Source organism: Passer montanus, unplaced genomic scaffold, assembly GCF_014805655.1.
Source record: "Passer montanus isolate IOZ18808 unplaced genomic scaffold, ASM1480565v1 scaffold5, whole genome shotgun sequence".
NCBI lineage: Eukaryota > Metazoa > Chordata > Aves > Passeriformes > Passeridae > Passer > Passer montanus.
In genome coordinates this window covers 10055775-10075455 of record NW_024369929.1, presented here as the reverse complement: position 1 = coordinate 10075455, position 19681 = coordinate 10055775, and the positions used below count along the sequence as shown (strand labels likewise).

Genomic DNA, 19681 nt, shown 5'->3' with positions numbered 1-19681 from the left:
ATTTTCTTGGCAGTTAATTGCTATGCACTTTTTTTTTTTTAATACTGAATGGGCTGTGACTAATATTCAGGATACATCATTTGACCTACAAAGATTATTATAGATTACGTATAAATGCACTTGGACTATGCTGAATTCAGTGGACACTGTAGTATACTTATTTGTGCTCCACCCAAGAGATACCTGATATCAAGGAAGTGTCTTTTAAAATGTCTAGGTCCTTTTTCAAAGACTTTGGCTGAAGCAAGTGATGTAGCCCTCTGTCATCAGAGACCTTGGTTGTGCAGCTGTACAAGATACAATTCTGTGTTCTCATTAAAAGAAACGCCCAACCAAATCACACACCCCCCCCCCAAAAAACCCAACAACCCCAAAGCAAACCCAGATGGCAGCTGCTGAGAAATTGAGATCTGTTAAGAATGTCCAGCTTTATAGGCCAGCAGGCCACAGGGCAGGAACAGATGATTCTGTTAAGGGTTTATTGCCTACATAGAAAGAGTTGGGATGTAACATGCTGGAACTTTAATAATATCTCAAGTCAGCTAAGCTTTGGGAGGTTTGAGATAGCTGCTAAAACGATCCAGTGGGATGTGTCTGTCTGGTGTGTCTGTGCTGCTGTCCAGACAGCTCAGCAGACCTCTCTGTGTTTACCACATGCACCTCTTTGTTGTTTCCAGATCTGATTATTGCAGTGCAGTAGTACGTCTGGCGTTGAAAGCAGCAAGAGGAATCTCAGAAGTTCAAGATTACTGAAATCTCATCAGTCTGGTATGTTGTTCTCTTCAAACTCCTGGAATAGCAAGTTGAATTCTTTGTACGTGAGGACCTCCTTAGTTACAGCTAAGGATAAGTTTCCTGCTAGGTTTCTAGGGTCTTGGCTTTTCATCAGCAATTTCATTCTCGGGAAGTAATGTGCTGCTAAGAACTATGAACTGTGTATTGTTGGGCTTCTGTAGAAGATTGTTTTTGGTAGTGGTGTTTGAAGCAGGACAATGAACCCAAGCTCTGGGGACCTTCAGTCAACATACACTCTGAACTTGTTTTCTTCTTGCTTATCCAGCTTGGAAATTCCAGGTACTCTTGCAGACTTTCAAAACTGAAATCAGGCTAGAAAGGAGCTACTGCTAGCAGACTTTGCAGAGACTGATGTATTGAAGAATGCATAATATGAAAAGGAATGCTTGTTTCTTCAGCTAGGGATTTTTTTCCCACTGCCTTTATGGCACTCATGAAATAATGGGGTTTTTTTTAGGTTTGATAAAAAAATTTATAATATTGTCTCAAAGTTATTTCTCAAATGCCAAAGTTCTGAAATTCCTATGCTAATGTACTTCTTAAATTGCTGTATTTTCAGAAATACACAGCAAGTTTGGGAACTATTGTTTATCAATAGGGTTTATGAACTATTGTTTATAAATACAGCACCTGAGGGTGTGAAAGGCATGGGAAGTTAAATATTACTTTGAAAGCTGTCTCTAGAAATAAGAAAAACTAAAAGTCTGAACTATAATAATAATAAATAAAAAATTTGGCACATGCTGTAGTGTAGACATCATTGACAACCAGAGGGTAAAGTCCTTTTCTCCAGTGCCAGTTCAGTGCATGTATGCAGCAGATCAGTTTCTTTCCTACTTATTAACATGTACAGAATCCAGGAGGTGTAGTGGATTCAGGACTGAAAACCAGCTGCAAGATAGTGAAGAAAGCTCTTGTGGCTCACACTGATCTGCTGGGACCTGGGTTGGGTAACCGTCTCTTCATCTAATCCCTGAACAGCCATCACATGTGGCTTTTGATCACTACTATTCTTGTCTCTGTTTGAACTGGTGACTTACAGATGGAAGGCTCTGTTCCTGATCTCTTGAGCTGTCAAGTCTCCCAAACTTGTTGTCTTGTATGTGTAAGATTACAGAACAAATGGCCTTTTAGTTGTTGCATGATTCCCATAGTCAAATGAGAGTCAGGTGCTCTCTTACTGTCCAAGTGCAAAGTTGGGTGGCAGCAAACTGATACTTTTTTTAACACTGCCGTGAAAGCTTTCCTGCTTAGTGTTCTTGCAGCTGCAGTCTGCTGTTTTCCTTTTTTTCTGCATTGCTACAGATAATTGTAATAGTAGCAAAGGTTTAACTTGGGCCCGAACCTTAATATTTGCCTGTACCATTTTCCCAGAATGTATGTGTGTTTAGAGGGAAAATAGATGGCTTCTTGCAGAACTGAGGCTGAAAATTAGGCTTTTTAATCTAGTTTCACTACATTTCCTTCAGCATGGGTCAATGACTTGAATATCAATGTTTTAATGCATGGATTCCTAACATTCAGATGTGTTTAGAGGGAAAATAGATGGCTTCTTGCAGAAACCGAGGCTGAAAATTAGGCTTTTTAATCTCATTTCACTACATTTCCTTCAGCATGGGACAGTGACTTGAATAGCAATTTTTTAATGCATGGATTCCCAACATTCAGAAACAAATATGTTTACCTGTGATTTCTAGTCCAGTGACCTAAGGGTCAGCCATGAATCTGGTTTGGACACCCCACTTGACAGATAATGTGGGGATCTTTTATGAGGATAGCAAATTACTCTTGGGGCTTTCTTATTAGGATAGTTATGGTGTGTTTGTGTTCTGCTTTTAAATGAGATGGGTAAGAAAATCTGGGAGGCCAGTGCTGGGTTTGCTTTGCCATCCCCTTTCTGCTCTGGGTAAGCCATACTTTTGCTCATCACAGGCTGGCCAGACTCCTGCCAGCTCAGAGACTCGAGGCAGGTGGAAGGGGCTGATTAGCACCAGAGCTGGTTTCAGGGGTTGGCCAGACTGCAGGGCTCGTGGGGGGAAGAGGTGGGGAGGAAAAGGGATGGAACATCTCCCCCGTAGTGATAAGAGCTGCTAGTTGCCTGTGTGGCAGAAGCATGAGCTGAAGTGTGGGATATTTGATGATAAAAAATATTTTTCATTGCCATTACAAGGTGGTGAGGCTGCTGTGGTAGCAAACAGAGCTGGAAGCTTTTGGAGTAGTATATTTGGTTTGGGTTGTTTTTCCCCCCCTCTTCTCTTTAAAGTATCCCAACAACAATGTTTACCATAGGGTTGTCATGTCTTCAAGCCCTTGGCAGTTTGCTTGATACAATTTGTGACTTGTGCTGCTGTTTCTATGGGCCTAAAGTTAATGTGCTCTGAATTGAAGCTTTCCAAGATTGGTTCCTGAGATACTTGAGGGACCCTTTATTGGTCTGTTTTGTTTGTGTGAACCGTGTTCTTGGTTTTGATTGCTTAGATAAGGGTTGGTCAAAAAAAGTGTCATGCAAGTATGAGTTATGCTCAGTGGAGCCCAGATCAGCTTCCAGCAGTGCTGGCTCTCGTAGGGCTCTGCATTCAGTTGCAAGGATTAAGGTCTGGTTCTTTCAGTTTGTATTTTAGGTATTTTTTGTAAGTTATGTGAATATTGTTAATTCCGTTCTTGTAGTGTTTCATACATATCAATTTATAACCAATTGGTGCTTTTCAGTTGTACTTGGATTTGTGGCATGGTAGGTTGCTTTAAAATAGGTAACACAAAATGTGCAATTTCATCATTTTAGCAGAAGTAAATGTCCCTCCTGAAGGTGTTTTTATGCTCTCTTTGTTGTATCACACCTCAGGGGAGCACTTAGCTGTAAATATTTTCCTGATGTTGTGTAGTATTTGCAGTAAAGCAGTGTGCTGGACTGCCTTGGACTTCATTAATCTGTATTAGGGAAGTTAAAACTTCCCTGTTTCGTGGTAATGGCAGTGGGTGAAGTAAGGGAAGGCAGGCAGTTCCAGCACTGGGAAAGGTGACAAGAACCAGAAACAAGTTTTTCCTCTCTGCCTTCGCACACGACAAAAACAACCCAATGTGCTTGTGCTGACAAGTGCTTTATCTTCCTCTAGCTTAATATTTTTAGTTATTTTACACTAAACACGTGAAAATATTTTATGTAAGGCAGCCTTGCTACCCAGATAAGTCTTGTGTAACTGTGGTGATACTTGTGGGTGCAGGAGGGAGCACTGACTGTGTTCTGGCTCTTCCCTGTGTGCTTGTTGGGATGGGGCAAGGTTCGTCCTGAACCAGGTGTCCTAGCTGCACTTGTGAAATATTTGTTAAGCCTTGTTTTGTTTTTGCTCATCTTTTACTGGATAGTTGTGTAGGGAACCACATCTGTGTTTGCACGAAGGAAAAAGAACTGCTTTTAATCTAAAAGACAGGTTTTTGTCTGAGTGGTGCTGAGAGGAAGCTGTGCCGTGGGAAACGCTGCTGTCATAACGTGACCAGGACCTTGCAAATTTGTTCAGTCAAGTGAAGCCTGAATAAGCACAAAAAGTTTCTGGCAGAAGCCGTGGTACCTTGTGGGATGGAGACAGTCACTTCCTGCGGAGCTCCTGCTGACTCATGCTTTAAATGGGTGGAAGTCTTTGGAAGCGGCGAGCCGGTGTATTTTTAGCCGGGGTTACTAATTTATGTCGTGTGCTCGGCCTCCCCGGGTGACTCCAGTCACCCTTAAAGCGCGGATGGGCTCCAAACCCACAGCTAATTTTATCCCATAAGTGGAGCAAGCGGCAGTTGTGTAATTGCCGCGGGAGCGGCGTTCCCAGCCCGCTCGGGTGCTATCCCCTCTGCCACCCCCGACCCCCGGTCCGGGAGGGGTGGGTACCCCGCGGGGACCGGGCTCCGTGCCGGGGTTTGGTCTCGGGGTGCGCCCGCCCGCGGCTCGGGCTCGGCGCGGCGGCAGCGGGGCACGGCCCCTTTAAGAGCGCGCGCCCGGGGTGCCCGAGCCCGCCCAGCCTAACCTGCTAGCGAGGAAAAGTTCTTTACGTGACGGGCAGCCCGCTCCGCCAATCAGCGGGCGCGGCCCGGCCGGCGGGGCGGGCCTCCGCCGCCTCGGCCAATAGGAGCGGGAGGGCGGGCCCCGTGCCCACGGTAGGTTGCGCCGAAGTGCAGCTCCAAGTGAAGTTAATCTGGGGTGAAGCGAGCAGAAAATTGTGGAGACCGTGGTGGTAGGAATTTTGCCGTTCTAATCGCGTCGTGTGGCGTCGTTCCGCCCTCCGGGGCAGTGGAGTTCATGTGCGTGGGGCTTTCCTTCGTCGTTCCGCTCTCTAATGATGGCAGGATATTAACATTTATGCAGGGAAGCAGAACAAAAGGGCTCTTTAGACAGGAAATAAGGTGCTGAGAGACTCAAACTTGACCGAGTTTCTTTTGTCATCTCTCGGCTTGCACCGGGTGTTCTGGCGTGGAAGGATCGAGCGGTTCCACATTATCTCATGGAGAAATGTTAATTCTAAAATAGCGAGGATAATGCTGCTGTTTTGGAGTTACACAATGTTACAGGAAGAGAGCTCGATTTTAACTCTAACTTCCCTGATTCTGATGAGATTGGAGGTAACTAATTATGACAGCTGCTGTGGGATTATTCAGTGATAGCATTTGCTCCAAGTCATTTGTCTTAAATTGTCCTTTGTTGTATCTCTGAAGGCTGCTGTGCTGTTGTCTGTGTGTTTGTTCTTGATGAGAAGAATGTCTCGTAGGTCTTTAGCATTTAGAACAAAGATATGTAAAAACTATGTAAAACATGGCAATTTTCCCCTCAATTTTAATCAGTTTTGTGGGGTGTCTGGGTCTGTAGGAGCTCTGATTACAAACACAGGCAAGAAAAATGAAGTGTTACTGCTCTGTGGTGCAGCTATTACCCTTCCAGCTAAGGGGGAAAAAAAAGGGGGGGAGGGATTTTCTTTTTCCTTTGGAATTGGTCTGAATCTCTTTGGAAGCCTGTACTGCCTAATGGTAGCAGGTGTTTTATTTGAGGGAAGATTATTTTCAGTTTCTGCACCAGTTATATCCTATATGGTATTTTTAGTGGCACTTTGTGCATCTGAAAGGGCTTCAGGAACAGGAAAAGTATGAATTGCCATGGGTGGCATGGGATAGGGTGAGAGGGAGGAGAGCAGGAAGTGGTGAGGCAGGAAACAGGGGGGCTCTAATGAGAATAAAGACTTTCTTTTAATTGTCACCCTTTCTGTATTAGATGAGGCCACATACAGAACAAAGCTTTCAGATTGGGAAATCTATTTTCTTCCCTGAATACTTCCTGTTTTTATAAAATCACTTGGGTTGATACACAGCTGCTCCTGGGAATTGGAAAGAAATACTCATGTCCTCAATACTTGTTGAGTCTGAGAAGTTTGGTGGGTTTTGTATGATTAGTCATGGTGATAGAAGAATGGATGCGAAAAATTGAGCAACAGTCTTTCAAATGACCATGGAAAGCAATTGTTTAGACCTTTACTGAACGTAAACAAGTGTTATTTTCAAAGTATACCTCGTTCTTTCAGTTTTACATTGAGCCATTCTGTTTTCTCCCAAAATGCTGGGTATAGATTGCTTTAAGGTATATATAGCAGTGTTTTGACACACTGGTGTCTTGCCATGAGCCAATGGTTTATAGGTCTGAATTACTAATTTGCTCTTGCTGTCTTAATCTGTTTATACCATTTTTAAATGTCCTGCATTGTATTTAAACCCTGAAAATACTATTTTAGAATGGGCAATGACTATATATGGTCTTCTGGCAGAGAGCTAGGATAGGTTTCTTGTACTGGGCTTGAGACCAGGATACATAAGTGTGTAATACCTGCATCTTAATTTTTTAACTTCCATGTGATGCTAGGCCTGAGACTAAGTGGCTAGTTAAAGTTTCCTCTAAACTGATGAGTATGTGTATTAGAATTGCTGAAACTGAGGCAAGGCAACTAAGGTATTTGTGTGCTATTAAATATTACATTTAGCCAAAAACTGTTTTCATTTAGAACCAGATAAAAGCTGAATACATGAGGCAACTTGGTTCCTGTTGCTTGATCACTGAGCAGCCATGTTTCTGAGTCCCCTCTGGCCCCCAACTTAGGGAAGATGTATTATCTGGGACCAGTTGGGCTGATTTATTCAACACAGGAGTGAAATGCTCAACTCTCTCACCACATGTATACAGTTCTAATGCAGGCTGTTTGTAGAAAGCAAATCTGCCCTAAAGGATAAACATACCACTTTGCTGGCACAGCTGTACAACTTCTGTATTCAGGCTACAGCAAATGTTTCTTGCCTGCATTCAAAGCCGTTGCTGGCAGGACCTGTGTTGTCCCTGCACGACGATTGGTTGTTCCAGCATTTCTTGTTCATAAAACCTTCTCCTGCACATGCTCCATCTGCACATCTTAAACACTGTGAATGTGTTGTGTGCTGTGGGATTTATGTGTCTGCTTCTTGTGCCAGGAAAGAATACACATCTCTGATGTGAATAAGAGATTCTCAAAATCCACTGTAACGCTGTGTATAGAGCACAGGATGAAATTTTATCTCCCCTCTTTGAGACAAAGGACATCTGTGCCCTGCAGCCCACCAGCTGCTGGTGGCACTGCCCACAGTGAGGTGGGTGGCCCAGCACGAGCTGGGATGGTGACCCTGCACTCTGGTTCTGTTCAGTGCTCCTTGGAGCAGGCTGTGTGCCTGCCATGGGCTGATCTCTGTCAAATACTCCCAAGTCTTACGGAGGGCTGCTGTCCACCCTGACACCAGGAATGTGGGCTTTGGGTCCCCCCTGCCTGCTGGCCCTCTCTGCCATTCGTGGGGCCTGCTGCACGCTCCCAGCAGAGTGGGCTCTGTGAGCACTGCAGGCACAGTCAGCCAGGCTGGCTCAAATTGTTCTGAACTGGTGGCTGGAGCCTGCCCAACTGGCTCTTTTCCCCTTCTCTTCCTCCCCCTGTTTCCCAAGTGGTTTAGGGATCATTTCTGCTAATTGCCCTGTGCCCAAGGCAGAAGGGAGGGGGGAGAAGAATAATGTCATCCTAGAGCGTGTCAGCGATGCCCAGACAGGGACACCTGCCCTTGCTTTAGCTGGGAGTTTGGCCTCTGACTGGTTTTCTTGCAGTTTCTAGGAAAGGGGGAGCTGAGGAGGCGTGATCAGCACGGGGCTGCTGTTGCAGGGCAGATTGGTGCCCAGGAGCAGCCCTCTGCTGCAGATACAAGGGCTCCTCAGGAGATAGTTGTGTGTCCTCCTGTGGTGTGGAGCTCGCTCTGGGTGGGGCAGATCATCTGCCCAGTGATGTTTACACTGTCATAAGGTTTTGTGAAAATAAGCAGTTAATTGCACGTGACCTACAAAGGAATAAAAATAGTTGGGATCTGTTCTTGGTCTCAAATCTATTTAACAGAGGCATGAAACATGTTTGGGGATTTTTAAAGCTGCTTATTTTTATTTTTTTTTTACCTTTAGAAGTATCAGGAACATTAAGTCTTTCTTCCCTATTCTTGTTGGATCTCTCAGATGTGTCATAAGCTTCTCAGCCCTTAATTGAAGGGGTGGGGTGATATATTTTTAACAGATCCCGTCTTCTAAGTGTGTTTATAGGGCTTTTGAGCTAAACAGAGATTAGCTAAAACAAAGCTTTGACAGTGCAAAAACTGTTTTGCCTCAATCATGTTGGGGTTTTTTACTCATTCTCCAGTTGTTGAAATAAACTGAGGGTTTTTTTCATTTGAGAAGTAACTTTTTTGGCTATTAAGTTATACATTAAGAGATAAGTTGATCTAAATGGATCAGAAGATGGATCAGGTTGGGATTTAACTCAGTTTAAGACAGTATTTTGAGTATTACTTAGACAAATGAATACATTGATTTGAGTATTTCCTAAAAATAGCTCCTTTCTAAGCAGCAGTTTTATTAAACTCGCAGTTCTTCCTTTACCTTAATGCCTCAGCAGTCTTGCAGGAGCTCAGACTGTCTCCGTGCTGAAGACCACCCCTGCTCAGCTGTTCTGCCCTGCCAGGGTATATTTGTGTCACAGGACTCTAACCTTCAGGATATGGTATTTGTGAGTCTGAAACGTAATAATCCTGTATCTGGAGAACTAAACTGTAAACAAGTGTGGCTTGGCAGGCCCTGGCAGCCACCCCAGCAGTTCAGCTAGCCCAGAGTTTAAGAGAGCACTGCACCAGTGTGTCCTGTAATTCATGATGCTAATGCGTCCTTATCTAAGTGAAGAATTAGGGAGACAAATATAAACTTAATAATCAAATTCGAATGGGAGCTTGAGAGGTAATTCTGAGATGGAAGTGAGGTGTTTGGGGCTCGCTGAAACATTTTGCATTGCATGGGTTTTTTAAGCAAGGCCTGAAGTTTTCACCATTGGTTTGAACAATGCAGGAGTCTGGATGATTTTCATGTGTGTGCTGTGGAATATAGTTGTGCTGATGAAAGCAGAATATTGGAAACAGAATATGAGAAAGGCAGGTATTTTTCACTTAAGGTTTAAAACATGTTTGCAGCAAGAGAACCACCGATTCTTCAGGCAAAAATGTACATTCTGTACCTAAATTTGACATATTAATGCATTTTATACAGAATGCTATCTCTCTAATTTAGATTGCCAGAAGACATTCAGTGAGTTGTTTATCATGCTGTTTTTAAGGATGGGGTGGCAGGGAAGACTAATGCATTTTATACAGAATGCTATCTCTCTAATTTAGATTGCCAGAAGACATTCAGTGAGTTGATCATGCTGGTTTTAAGGATGGGGTGGCAGGGAAGATACAAGATTGCAAAGAAGGATACAATTGTTTCTCTACTACCTGCCCCCCCCCATGAATTTTGTATGAATTCAGCATGTTTTTCTAAAATCAGATACAGTCAAGTCCTTAATGCAGTGCAATGTTGTGATGTACCAGAAAGGTTTCTGTGCAACAGGATGACCTTGTATTGGAATCTGCATCATTATCGAGGTAGGGGCAAAAGAAATGGCTGTGAGTGTTAAACTGAAGGGTTTGGAGATTGCTCGCCTTGCCCAGCTGCTTCAGAATCAGGTAAGGTGCTTATCAGGTAGCTTTAGTTGTTGATACCAGAGAGTTTTCTAAGTGAATCTCACCAGACTTCTCATGTTGGGATTATGCTATCCAAATATCATGCTAGTATGACATGCTGTTGGATATTGTTGTCAAGTCCTTAAGTGATTTTGTAGGTATTAATTGGAATTAGTTATCAAACAAATGCTGTTCTCCAGGAGAAAAGTATTTATTTTAGTGTTTTGTGATATCAAATATTTGATTACTAATGTGCAAAGTAAGAGAAGAAAATTGTGGCCACATGGAAGAACTTTGCTGAAATACTTTTTAGGGAAAAGACTTCAGAATGACTCAGTAGAATTGTTTTGAGTATCAGCATATTTTCATGGGGTTTGTTTAAAGTATCCTTGGAGAGGAGGAAGGCAGTGTTAGTAACAACAGGTTAAGGTAAGTCTATTACTATTAGTTACATAACAAACAAATTATCAGTTGTGTGTGACAAACCATGCAGGAGCTAAGACTAGTGCTGAAATAAAGGAGTGTTTGATTTGTAGAATGGTCTGGCAGCTGGGCATTTTATTGCCTTCTTAATAAGTCCAGTCAAACTTGGTGCTTTGAGTGCATTTAAAAGTGATTTTAAACTTCTGTGCAAAGCAGTGGAGTAATTTGCTTTAATTTTTTTCTTCCAGTATAACAACAGAAAAATCTCATTTCACACTCTGGTCACTTGGTTGGTTTTGTTGCCTTCCTGCATTTGCTTTTCTCTTACTTGGTGTCTGTGAAACTTCTGGCTCTTGCCTCTGGTTTCTCTGCAGGAATTAGCTTGTTATTCTGCAAAGTCATAATGTGACTGTGACCCATGGTCTTAAGTTTATACCTAGTCATTCTGTATATAAATAAATCCCTGATTAGTTGCTACCTACTTATCCTTCTGTCTTCAACCTCAGATCCCACACAATCAGAATGCTTGGAACCTTAGTCTTCTCTAAATAATACCTGTGTCCTTGCTGCAGCTCTGACATCTTAATTTCTCAGACTCTCAAGGCCTGAAATGAAGAATGTTTTGAAACTTTTTTGTATGGCCTGAAAGCTCAGCCTGGTGAGCTTAAACAGGGTGGCATGTGCAGTGTAAAATGTGCAGTGCAATGTTGCTGGGTTTCCTTGAGCAGCATCAAGTTTTACAATGGGACAGTTGATTTTTGAAATGCAGGCTTATGGGTTAAAATTAATAGTTTTTTTAATGTAAGGGATGCAAATATTCTTCAACAGTTATGTGGGGGCTTTTGCTCTCACAAAAGGTGTGTGAGACAGAAGGGATTTCTGGGAGGCAGTGTAAGGGCACTGGGCTTTTCTGAAGCTGCTGTGCCTGTGAGTGCATCCTTAGGCCAAGCTGAAGGGCCTTGTTCTTACCGATAACGCTCCTGTTTCTGACCCAGTACCATAATAAAAAGGAAAATACTTTGTTCTTTTTTCCATTGTCCTGATAATAGCCCTGTTGGCCATAGTTTGTGAATGGAAGGGAATGAGCATCATGATAGAAAGCCACGTGTTGTTGACAGTTGAAGCTCAATATCCTGTGAGCAGATTTTTTTCTCTCCCCATTTTTATCTGAAGTGTGACACTGGCTTTAATATGCAAAGCAAAATAGTTGGTGATCTGGCCTGCATTTGTCCATGTTTGTGTACTTTTCCTTTATATTTTGAACTTTTCTTTCTCTAGAAAGTGCTGTTACTTTGCCATATGTCAGGCTGTTCTCTGGCAGAATACAATCACTATGGCAAGAGGATAAAAAGAGAAATCGGATCTACTTAAGGAGTTATTGTTCAAAATGCTTCTAAAAATGTATATTTCTGTTTATGTGACTTGAGGAAAAAGGGGAAATGCCAGGGCACTACTTAACAGCTTGGCCTTTTTGATTCCAAGTCCCTCCTTTAAAGCCATTTATGGCTTTATTTTTCCATGTAGAATTGTAGAAAAAAACTCTGTACAAAGGTAGCACAGTAATAAGTGGGGAGACAGTGGCATCCAGCCATGCTATTTTTAGGTGATTGTGTTCTTAACTTGCTGATCTAAGTGTTCTGGACAGTGAGTGGGAGAGACATTGTACTAGAAATGTGTGCTCACAGTGGAATCTTGTCTGGAAGCAGAATGAATAGCAGACTTGGTTATCAGGAGGGCAGTTCACAGAGTTGTAAGTGGAGTATTTTGTAGGTAAAAAGGATGCCCTAGTGATTAAAGCACAGTGTTTGCAGTGCAGACTCTTACTCGAGAGCTGTCAGCTCTGGCTTTCTCCTCAGCTGAGAAACTGAAATATGTGCAGTCTGTTCTGTATGGGCTTAGGGAAGAAGTGTAAAAAACTATTTTCTGTTCCATGATGGCAGTGGGGGAAGAAATGCCAGTTGTCCTCAATCAAGTTGATTCCAGTATTTTTTTAAACTTTTCTTAAGCAGTGACCTCTCCATCTGAGCAAGTGGTGTACTTCTGGAAACCTTCAGAAAGGAGAGAGTCTCATTGCAAATTTCTGATCATTTTCTAGCCCCCTTATATGTTGACCTGACACTTAGATACTTAAAGCTGACACAAGGCAACTCTCACTAATTCAGGCTCTGACCTCCTGGTGATGTGGGCCTTTTTCCTAGGCTTAAGCTGTAAGTGAGGCTATGCCTTAAATTTTAGTTCTGCTGTTGACTTGGTAGGTTCACCTTCCTCCTGCAGTGCACTGTTAACTTTGACTCCTGTGGCAGAGAGCTGCACCACAAGCCAGATCCAAGGGCCAATCCAAGCTTTTGGAAAACGAAGTCTTCAGGGTAGATCAGTTCCTGTCCCAGCAATATTGTGGCAGAGGTAGCTAAAGCCCCAAATGACCTGTTTCATGAAGCCATTGCATTTGTTGCATATGAATAGATCCTGAATGCATGTGTATAGGCTGCAGTTGGATGTTTACATGTTCCATTGTTTCAGGGAGTGTAAAGTGACAGCTGAGAGGAAACTAAGGGAAGATGCAAAACTTCAGAGTGTGACCAGTTGGTCTGTTCCTGTCTTCAGTGAAACTTGACAGTGTATTGAAGTGAGGGATAAATACCAGTTGTCCAACATGGCAGCTGCTGATCACCTGTGAAGTATTTTCCTATGCTTTGTGCGGGGTGATAAGTTTTACTATGTAGACATCTACATAGTACATGTAATTTGTTTGGGATCGTGTAAGCTGGCTTCCCCAGTGATTGAAATAATAATTAAAGGATAAAAAAAGCAGCAAACCCCCCCCCCCCCCTTCCAGAATAGCATTGAGGTTAAAACAAAGTAATACCTTTGAGTCCCTTGACTAAATTTAAGTGTATTGCAGGAGATGAGGAATGCAGCTTTGCCACAGGGAATGCTGTACTTATACCTCTTCTGCTGAAAACTTGTCCTTACATACCCTCTTTCTTTGGTCAGGCTTTAGCTTCAGGTTGAGTTTCCCATCAAACCACAGTACGGGTATTGTATAATTTTACACACTTAAATTAGATATAGTGCATAATTCTAAATAGAACTACACATCATGCATGATAATCACAGCATTCTTGGAAGTTAAGCTGAATTCAAGAAGCCCTGGCTGATGACAGTTTTATTTATTAACACATAGGAACCCCAATATTAGAGCAGGAGCTCCCTTAGCATTAGACCCATGTAGAACTGTGGCATTATAAGCTAATTAAAATTCAACATAGTGCTGTTTATGAAAACAAATTATAATGTGTTTTGTGCTTACTGTCAGTTCTCGGCAACAGGTGCTTTGTTAACAAGAAGCTGTCTATTTCGGGAACTCGTGTTAAAGCGGCTTTTATCTCTTCTGGGTTTGATATGCTTAAAATAAGTGAAACTTATGCTGTATTGAGAGAAGATTACTTATTCACTGAAGCTCAAAAGAAGCGATTACTGAATCTATATCTATTCTTTCAGTAATTATGAGGGTAATCTTGTAAGTGTTTGAATCCTTCTTACAGATTATTTCTCATCAGTGGGTTAAGTCAAACCTGTTTTAAAATACAGCACCAAAGATAGTTTATGGAGTTGCTCTCCTGCATCCCTGTTGGCCTGGTATTCTAAAGGAATTTAGAGAATTCTAGAATCTCCTGGTTCTAGTTCTCTACAACCTCTGATTTCTGAAATGGCCAGCTTCAATATCTGATACCAGAGAAAGCAGAATCCAGCCCTGTCTGGTCTGTTTCAGGGTAGCTTTCTTACCTTTTGTAGAGCATTTTAAAAGAAGGCATTTCTGTTATCTGACAGATTTCAAGTAAACCTTAAATTTATGGGACTGTGAAGGGCACCTCAAGTATTCCTGCAGCACCTGAATGCCAGAATACAGGTACGAGATAGCACAAACTCCAGGGGAAAGAAGAGGGCTCCTCAAGCAATATCTGTGACTTGTGCAGCTTGGCACCAGTTCAGCCACACATGATGGAAACTGTGTGAGCTGACATAGCCAACTGCTGATGAGCAATTACTGACATGGTTTGATTTTTCTAATGGGTGTAACTTCTGAATTTTTTTTTCCTCTTGAGCAGAGATGCCAGAGCTCACTCTGAAAGGGTACTCTTTTAAAAGTAGCTGCACATTCTGTCACAAGTGTAACTTCACGTCAGGTTTCTGCGTCAGTCTTGTCTTAGAGACAGCCATCTTCCAAAAATGGCCTGCTCAGCCTGTCTGCCTTAGATCTTGGGGGAGCCGGGGAGGCTAAACTGAGTAAGTAAAATTTCGTATCTAGGGGGACACTCCACTCTTCACTGGCTTGTGCATGGGCATAGAGTGCTTTGGGTAGGACAGCATGACGAGGGGGTGGCTGGCCAGTGTCCTCTCTGCGTTCCTCAGATATGCCTCTTGAACTTCTCTCACCGTGCCTCCCCTGGGATGCCAGATCAAAACCAGCTTCCTGAAACACATGATATACTCTTTTCTCGTGTTCACTTTTCTTTGCAAATCAGAAATTGTCTTTACTATGTACTGAACAACTGTAGTTACTGTGTTGCTCTCAGTGCTTTTAATGTTTAACTAGTTATCATTATTGAAGGTCCCTGTCACGGCTCACTGTAAACAAGCATGTCTAGCTCCAAGGGTTATTTGCTGTTTTTTCTCTTGAACCCAAGAAGTGAGTTGTATGTGGGTTTTGTTTCGTTGTTTTCACTTGCGTTCAGGTTGACCTCTCCAAAAAGGCAGCTTTGTCAGCTTAGATTTTCTGATAGTCATCACTGGAGAGACAGAAACTTAAAACATGCTGGTGGTGCCTCTTTCTGAAAGCATTTCTGTGTTGCTCTGGACTGGAGTTTGCTGGATGAACTGGGGTTGCCTACAAATGTATTATGCTCCTGGGGAATAAGAGGCTTTTAAATTCTCTAAGAGGAAAAAATGATGTTTCTTTGAATCTCAGGAAGTTTGGATGCTGTCATATGCAAGGATCTAGTTCTAGTGGTGCTGCAGTGCTAGTCTAGAACAGCTAGGAAGTCCCAATGTGCAGGCTTAAATGTACAAACAGTGTAATCCTTGGCATCCTGACTTGTATTTTTGCTGCTTTAGACTCAATTTGAAATGCATGATAAATAGGAGTGTTGGAGGCTTTATACAGAGTGCTGCTCTTATTTTTTTGTGTCTTAGCAATTAGCAGATGCTCCATAAAGTAGTAGTCATTCCTGCAAAAAACCCAACATTACACCAGTGGCTCTTTGTGGCAGCTTTCTGCAATTCCAGTGTAAATCCTTTTGTCTGTACTCTGCCTTTTTGAAATCCAAAATAGATAAAATATGATTCTTCCTAAATAGGTAATAAAATGTACCTCTCTTACATTGCTTGTTAATTCTTGGGGGTTTTTAAGAATTAATCTTCAGTAGAGTAATGACGTCCATGGAATTTGCCCTTTATTTGGTGTGTTGACTATACTAGAAAGTTTGGAAATTAAGTATGAAAATTTTGCTCATACTTGTTTTTGCTTGTCAACTTCGAGTGGTTACTACAAGCAGTTAGATGCTTTGCATGAGGTGAATGAGAGTTTGAGGTACTACTTTTACAGAAGTTAATCTTTGGGTCTGGTAATCCATGCTTTGCAAAGGTTAAGCGTGGTCACAAGTAGTAATTACAGTTTCAAAGTAACATCTATTAATAGTGGATGTAGACAAGCATGGAAAGCTGAGTCCTTATTATCAGTGATCTCCTTGATACAAGTATAGAATCTGTGCATCTTTGTTCTTGCTTAGCAAGAGTGGAGAGGTTGTAGTGAAATGTTCTCTTGTTCCTCGTGTAACCTTGAGTACAAGAGCAGTCAGCTGTACTTAGCAGCATACATGCTTTAACACTGGAGGCTTTGTCTGTACCAGGTGTTCCTGGGTTATGGTATTCTGGCTAGGATTAGTTACAAAAGTTGCTAATGTTCTGTCCCTTCCTAAGACCTGAACTGTCTCTTTTCTGTCCATCTGTCACTTTCTCTCACAAGTGTGTTTTTTTTTCCACTAGTGTGATTCTTTCATAGTCTTTCTGACATCTTAAATCTGAGATATAGCTTTCTTAGGAGTTACAATTTAATTTATTTTTTAGTTCTTGTATGGAAGGATTTACGCTTGCTGACTAATAAAAATTGGAAGTGAAGAAAAGACTTCTCTAACTCTTTACACCTTTTTGTAAAGTTTCTGCTAGGAGTGTCTAGTATAAATACTTGATTGTAGGCTAATTTAAGTCTGTGCATGAAACAAAAATAAAAAGCTGTTCAACAGGAATAGACAGGAACATAGAAGATATTAAATGAGTTGTCAAGTGAGTTAAAAGAACATCTTATATAAGTCTTTGGTCACTAGCGTGAGTATTTTGTTTTTGTTATGAAGTCATATAAATTCTACTTCACATTGCAATTTAAAACTTTGTTTGAGCAGGAAGAAAACTGGAGGCTCAGTGGAATGAGTAGAAAGCTTTAAAATGTATGGATTCTCTTGGTGCTGAGGAAGTTGGAACTCCTGTGTTTTGAAAAATGCAGCAGCTGTGTGTTCTGCTGCTACAGGAACAAAGAGGTCGCTGCCCTTACGGATCTGCTTGCATAGCTGGTCCTTAACCATATTCACTTTTTTTAACTCAAAGCATTCTGATGAAACTGGGTCAGAGTGTAACTACACATGTAGCTGTGCTGGCAAATGTGAACCAGCTGCAGTGCTTTAGCAGGGGTGAGCTGTAAGATGAAATGACATGTCTGACTGCAACCAGCAAGCTGGGCTGAGCTGTAGTGACTGAGGCCCCTATTCAAATCTGCCAGTTCTTCTTGGCTCCGTAGCAAGTTGCTGGGACATGATAATGCCTTAAACCAGCTACAAATGACTGCTCAGTGAATGTAAATTGGAGTCTTTTGGGAGACAGCAATGGAGTAAAAAAACCCAGGACTGTTCTGTAGCTTGCTATTAATTTGTGATTCTAGTGCTTTATACCCTGAGTAGTGTCCTGCTGGAAGCAAGGCACCTGAGCAGCAAATTCCAATATGAACAGGTATCCTCAATCACAGCCAGTGCTTTGGGAGCATCTGCAGCAAGATTCAACAGAACTGTGTTCTTGGGCTTTTATTTGCCCTTTGTTATGATAAGCCTGTAGAGAAATGCATTTCCTATTTATTGCTTTTTGTACCAGCCTGCCTTTTCATATGGTGGTACAGGTGGTATTGGGTATCTGTGCCAGTACATGCTAAAAAGTGAAGTGTATTTTTGTATGCCCAACGTTGAGTCTTATTTGTGCTTGGAATGAAGCTTTGTATGTCTAAGCAGCACACGTAACCACTTCTGTAGCTTCTTCTTTGCTTCATTAGCACAAAGAGAGAATGACCCTTAGTCTTGATGCTTCTTCAGTCAGTGCTGAACTGCTTCATTATAAAAGTGATTATGACAGAGGAGGGAATATTTTAATCGCTTGTTAAAATTGGATTTATCATTTGAGGTGAGTGTCAGGTAAAACTGTCAGTGTGCTGATTTTGACAGTGAAGAGTAGTTCACACTGTGTTCTGCTTTCTCTTTGAGCAGCAGTTTGGAAGCTGGCATCAGAATGGTTCAGACTGTGTCTGCTGAGCTGCTGAGGCATAATGCTGTTTGGGTGGTCTCAGCATTAGCTTTTGGGAGGGATCCTTCCCATACCAGTCACAGATTATAGGAGTGTTTGCAGAACACAAGACTGTACTGCAGGATGTGAGGATCTGCTTGTTTTTCTTACCAGAACTTGAAGTAAGAGGGGAACTGGAATTCAAGAGACCTTTTTCTTTGGAGAAGACAGCTGAAGAGAAAGCTGGCTTCTGTGCCAGATTTTTTTTTCTTGTCTAGAATTGGGTGGGGGGGGGGAGGCAGTGAAAGAGATTATTCTTAAACCTTGTGTGTTTAATCCTGCTAAATGCTGCTCTCTCTGATCTTACTGATTAACATTTGAAGCCTATAAAGCTAGGGTATCAGTTATTTGAAACTAGTGGCATATAAACATTTTAATTAAAAGGAAAAGAAGAAAGGGGGGCTGGGGAGGAAGACCAATATCACAGTGCTTGCTCTGTGAGGAAAAGATGTCCACAAGTATTTTGTTGCTTGCTTTAGCAGAGTATTGGAAGATGTCTCCTTCTCCAGAGAACTTGATGTCCAGAAGATTTGCTCTGCTTTAATATTTCCACAGCTTCAACTCTATACATTTTATAGGCATGTCCTTTGCATATTTTTTGCTTGTTACAGAGAGGAATTTACTCTGAGGATGTGATGGTAAGGGAGGAAAGACAGGACCTGTAGAAGCAGTAGTAGTAAGAGGGCATTATTAAATGAATGAAGTTGTGTAGTGCAGGAGTAACAGGAACAAGTAGACTGTAAGCACCTTATTTGTAGGAAAAGGAGGGCTTAGCCTGCAGAGGTGTGTGCTGCCATGCTTCTAGTGGCAATAAATATCTTTAAGAAAACAGTTAGAGGTAATTTCAGCTGAAGTTTAGCAATTTTTAGCTAATACAGAAAGAGGATGTTTACTCCATAATCTTCAATAAAGTAGATGCTCTGGGGTTGCACTGAGAGGAGTTGTTTAAAGCTCTTGCACTTCCCTCTAGTCTGTTCCTTCTCATTAGGACTCGTACAACTGGTTATACAACTATATTGTAAAGCAAAGCAGGGAGTGTGCTTAAAATATTGTAAAGATCTCTGTTTTGGGTTTTTTCTTTAAGATAAATCAATTCTGCATTCAGAATAACCTTCAGAATTCATAGCATTACTGTATGAATGCTCTGCAGGCACAGCTCTGGGGGGAACAGGCAGAGCCCAGAGGCATTTCCAGGAGCTTGACAAGCTCCACCTTTGTTTTGTGACACCTCAAACCGAGGGGGACATACATGTAGTCATGTTGATCCCAAGACCTTGTTGTCATTTTAGCTATGAAGCTGCTTCAAGTGTCATGCTGAAGCCAAGCTAGGGGAGGCCATTTTTGAAATTATGGGTAGCACTTGGGATTTATTTTACAGTAGGCTTGATGCTCAGCAAGGGCTTGCTGCCCCTGGAAAGGGTTGTCCTATTTTTAGCCATGTCACTTCCTGTGCAGTGTATGTCATTTCTCTGGAGTTGATCTTCTATCAGATGAGCAAGCTCTCCACTGCACCAGAACAAATATTTGTGTTGTTTCCATGAGATGGCTGAGCTGATGTGGCTGCAGGCAGGGATGGGGGGCAGCAGTGGCCAGAGCTGTGGGAGCATGCCTGCCCCTCGGACGTGGTTTCAGCAGTGACTGCCCACCTCCTCTGCTTTATGGGATGTTTGGGCTCGGTCATACTGTGGGTCTTCCCACGTGAGGCATTACAGTTTTGAAACAAAAATCATCTGAA

General features: G+C 42.1%; 1 protein-coding gene across 5 annotated transcripts in view; it reads left to right on the top strand.

The window, feature by feature from the left end:
* The window catches only part of ZFAND6 (zinc finger AN1-type containing 6), a 35396-nt gene that overhangs the window by 908 nt on the left and 14807 nt on the right, over nucleotides 1-19681 (top strand). For 2 of the 5 annotated variants that reach the window (XM_039722752.1, XM_039722750.1), the window contains exon 1: nucleotides 4945-5079. In XM_039722752.1, the coding sequence (XP_039578686.1) occupies nucleotides 5078-5079 (2 nt within the window). In that variant the 5' untranslated portion in view covers nucleotides 4945-5077. Of the gene's footprint in view, nucleotides 1-677; nucleotides 769-4929; nucleotides 5080-5137; nucleotides 5398-19681 lie in introns of those variants that run through there. The other 3 variants (XM_039722753.1, XM_039722754.1, XM_039722755.1) reach the window with 3 other exon arrangements.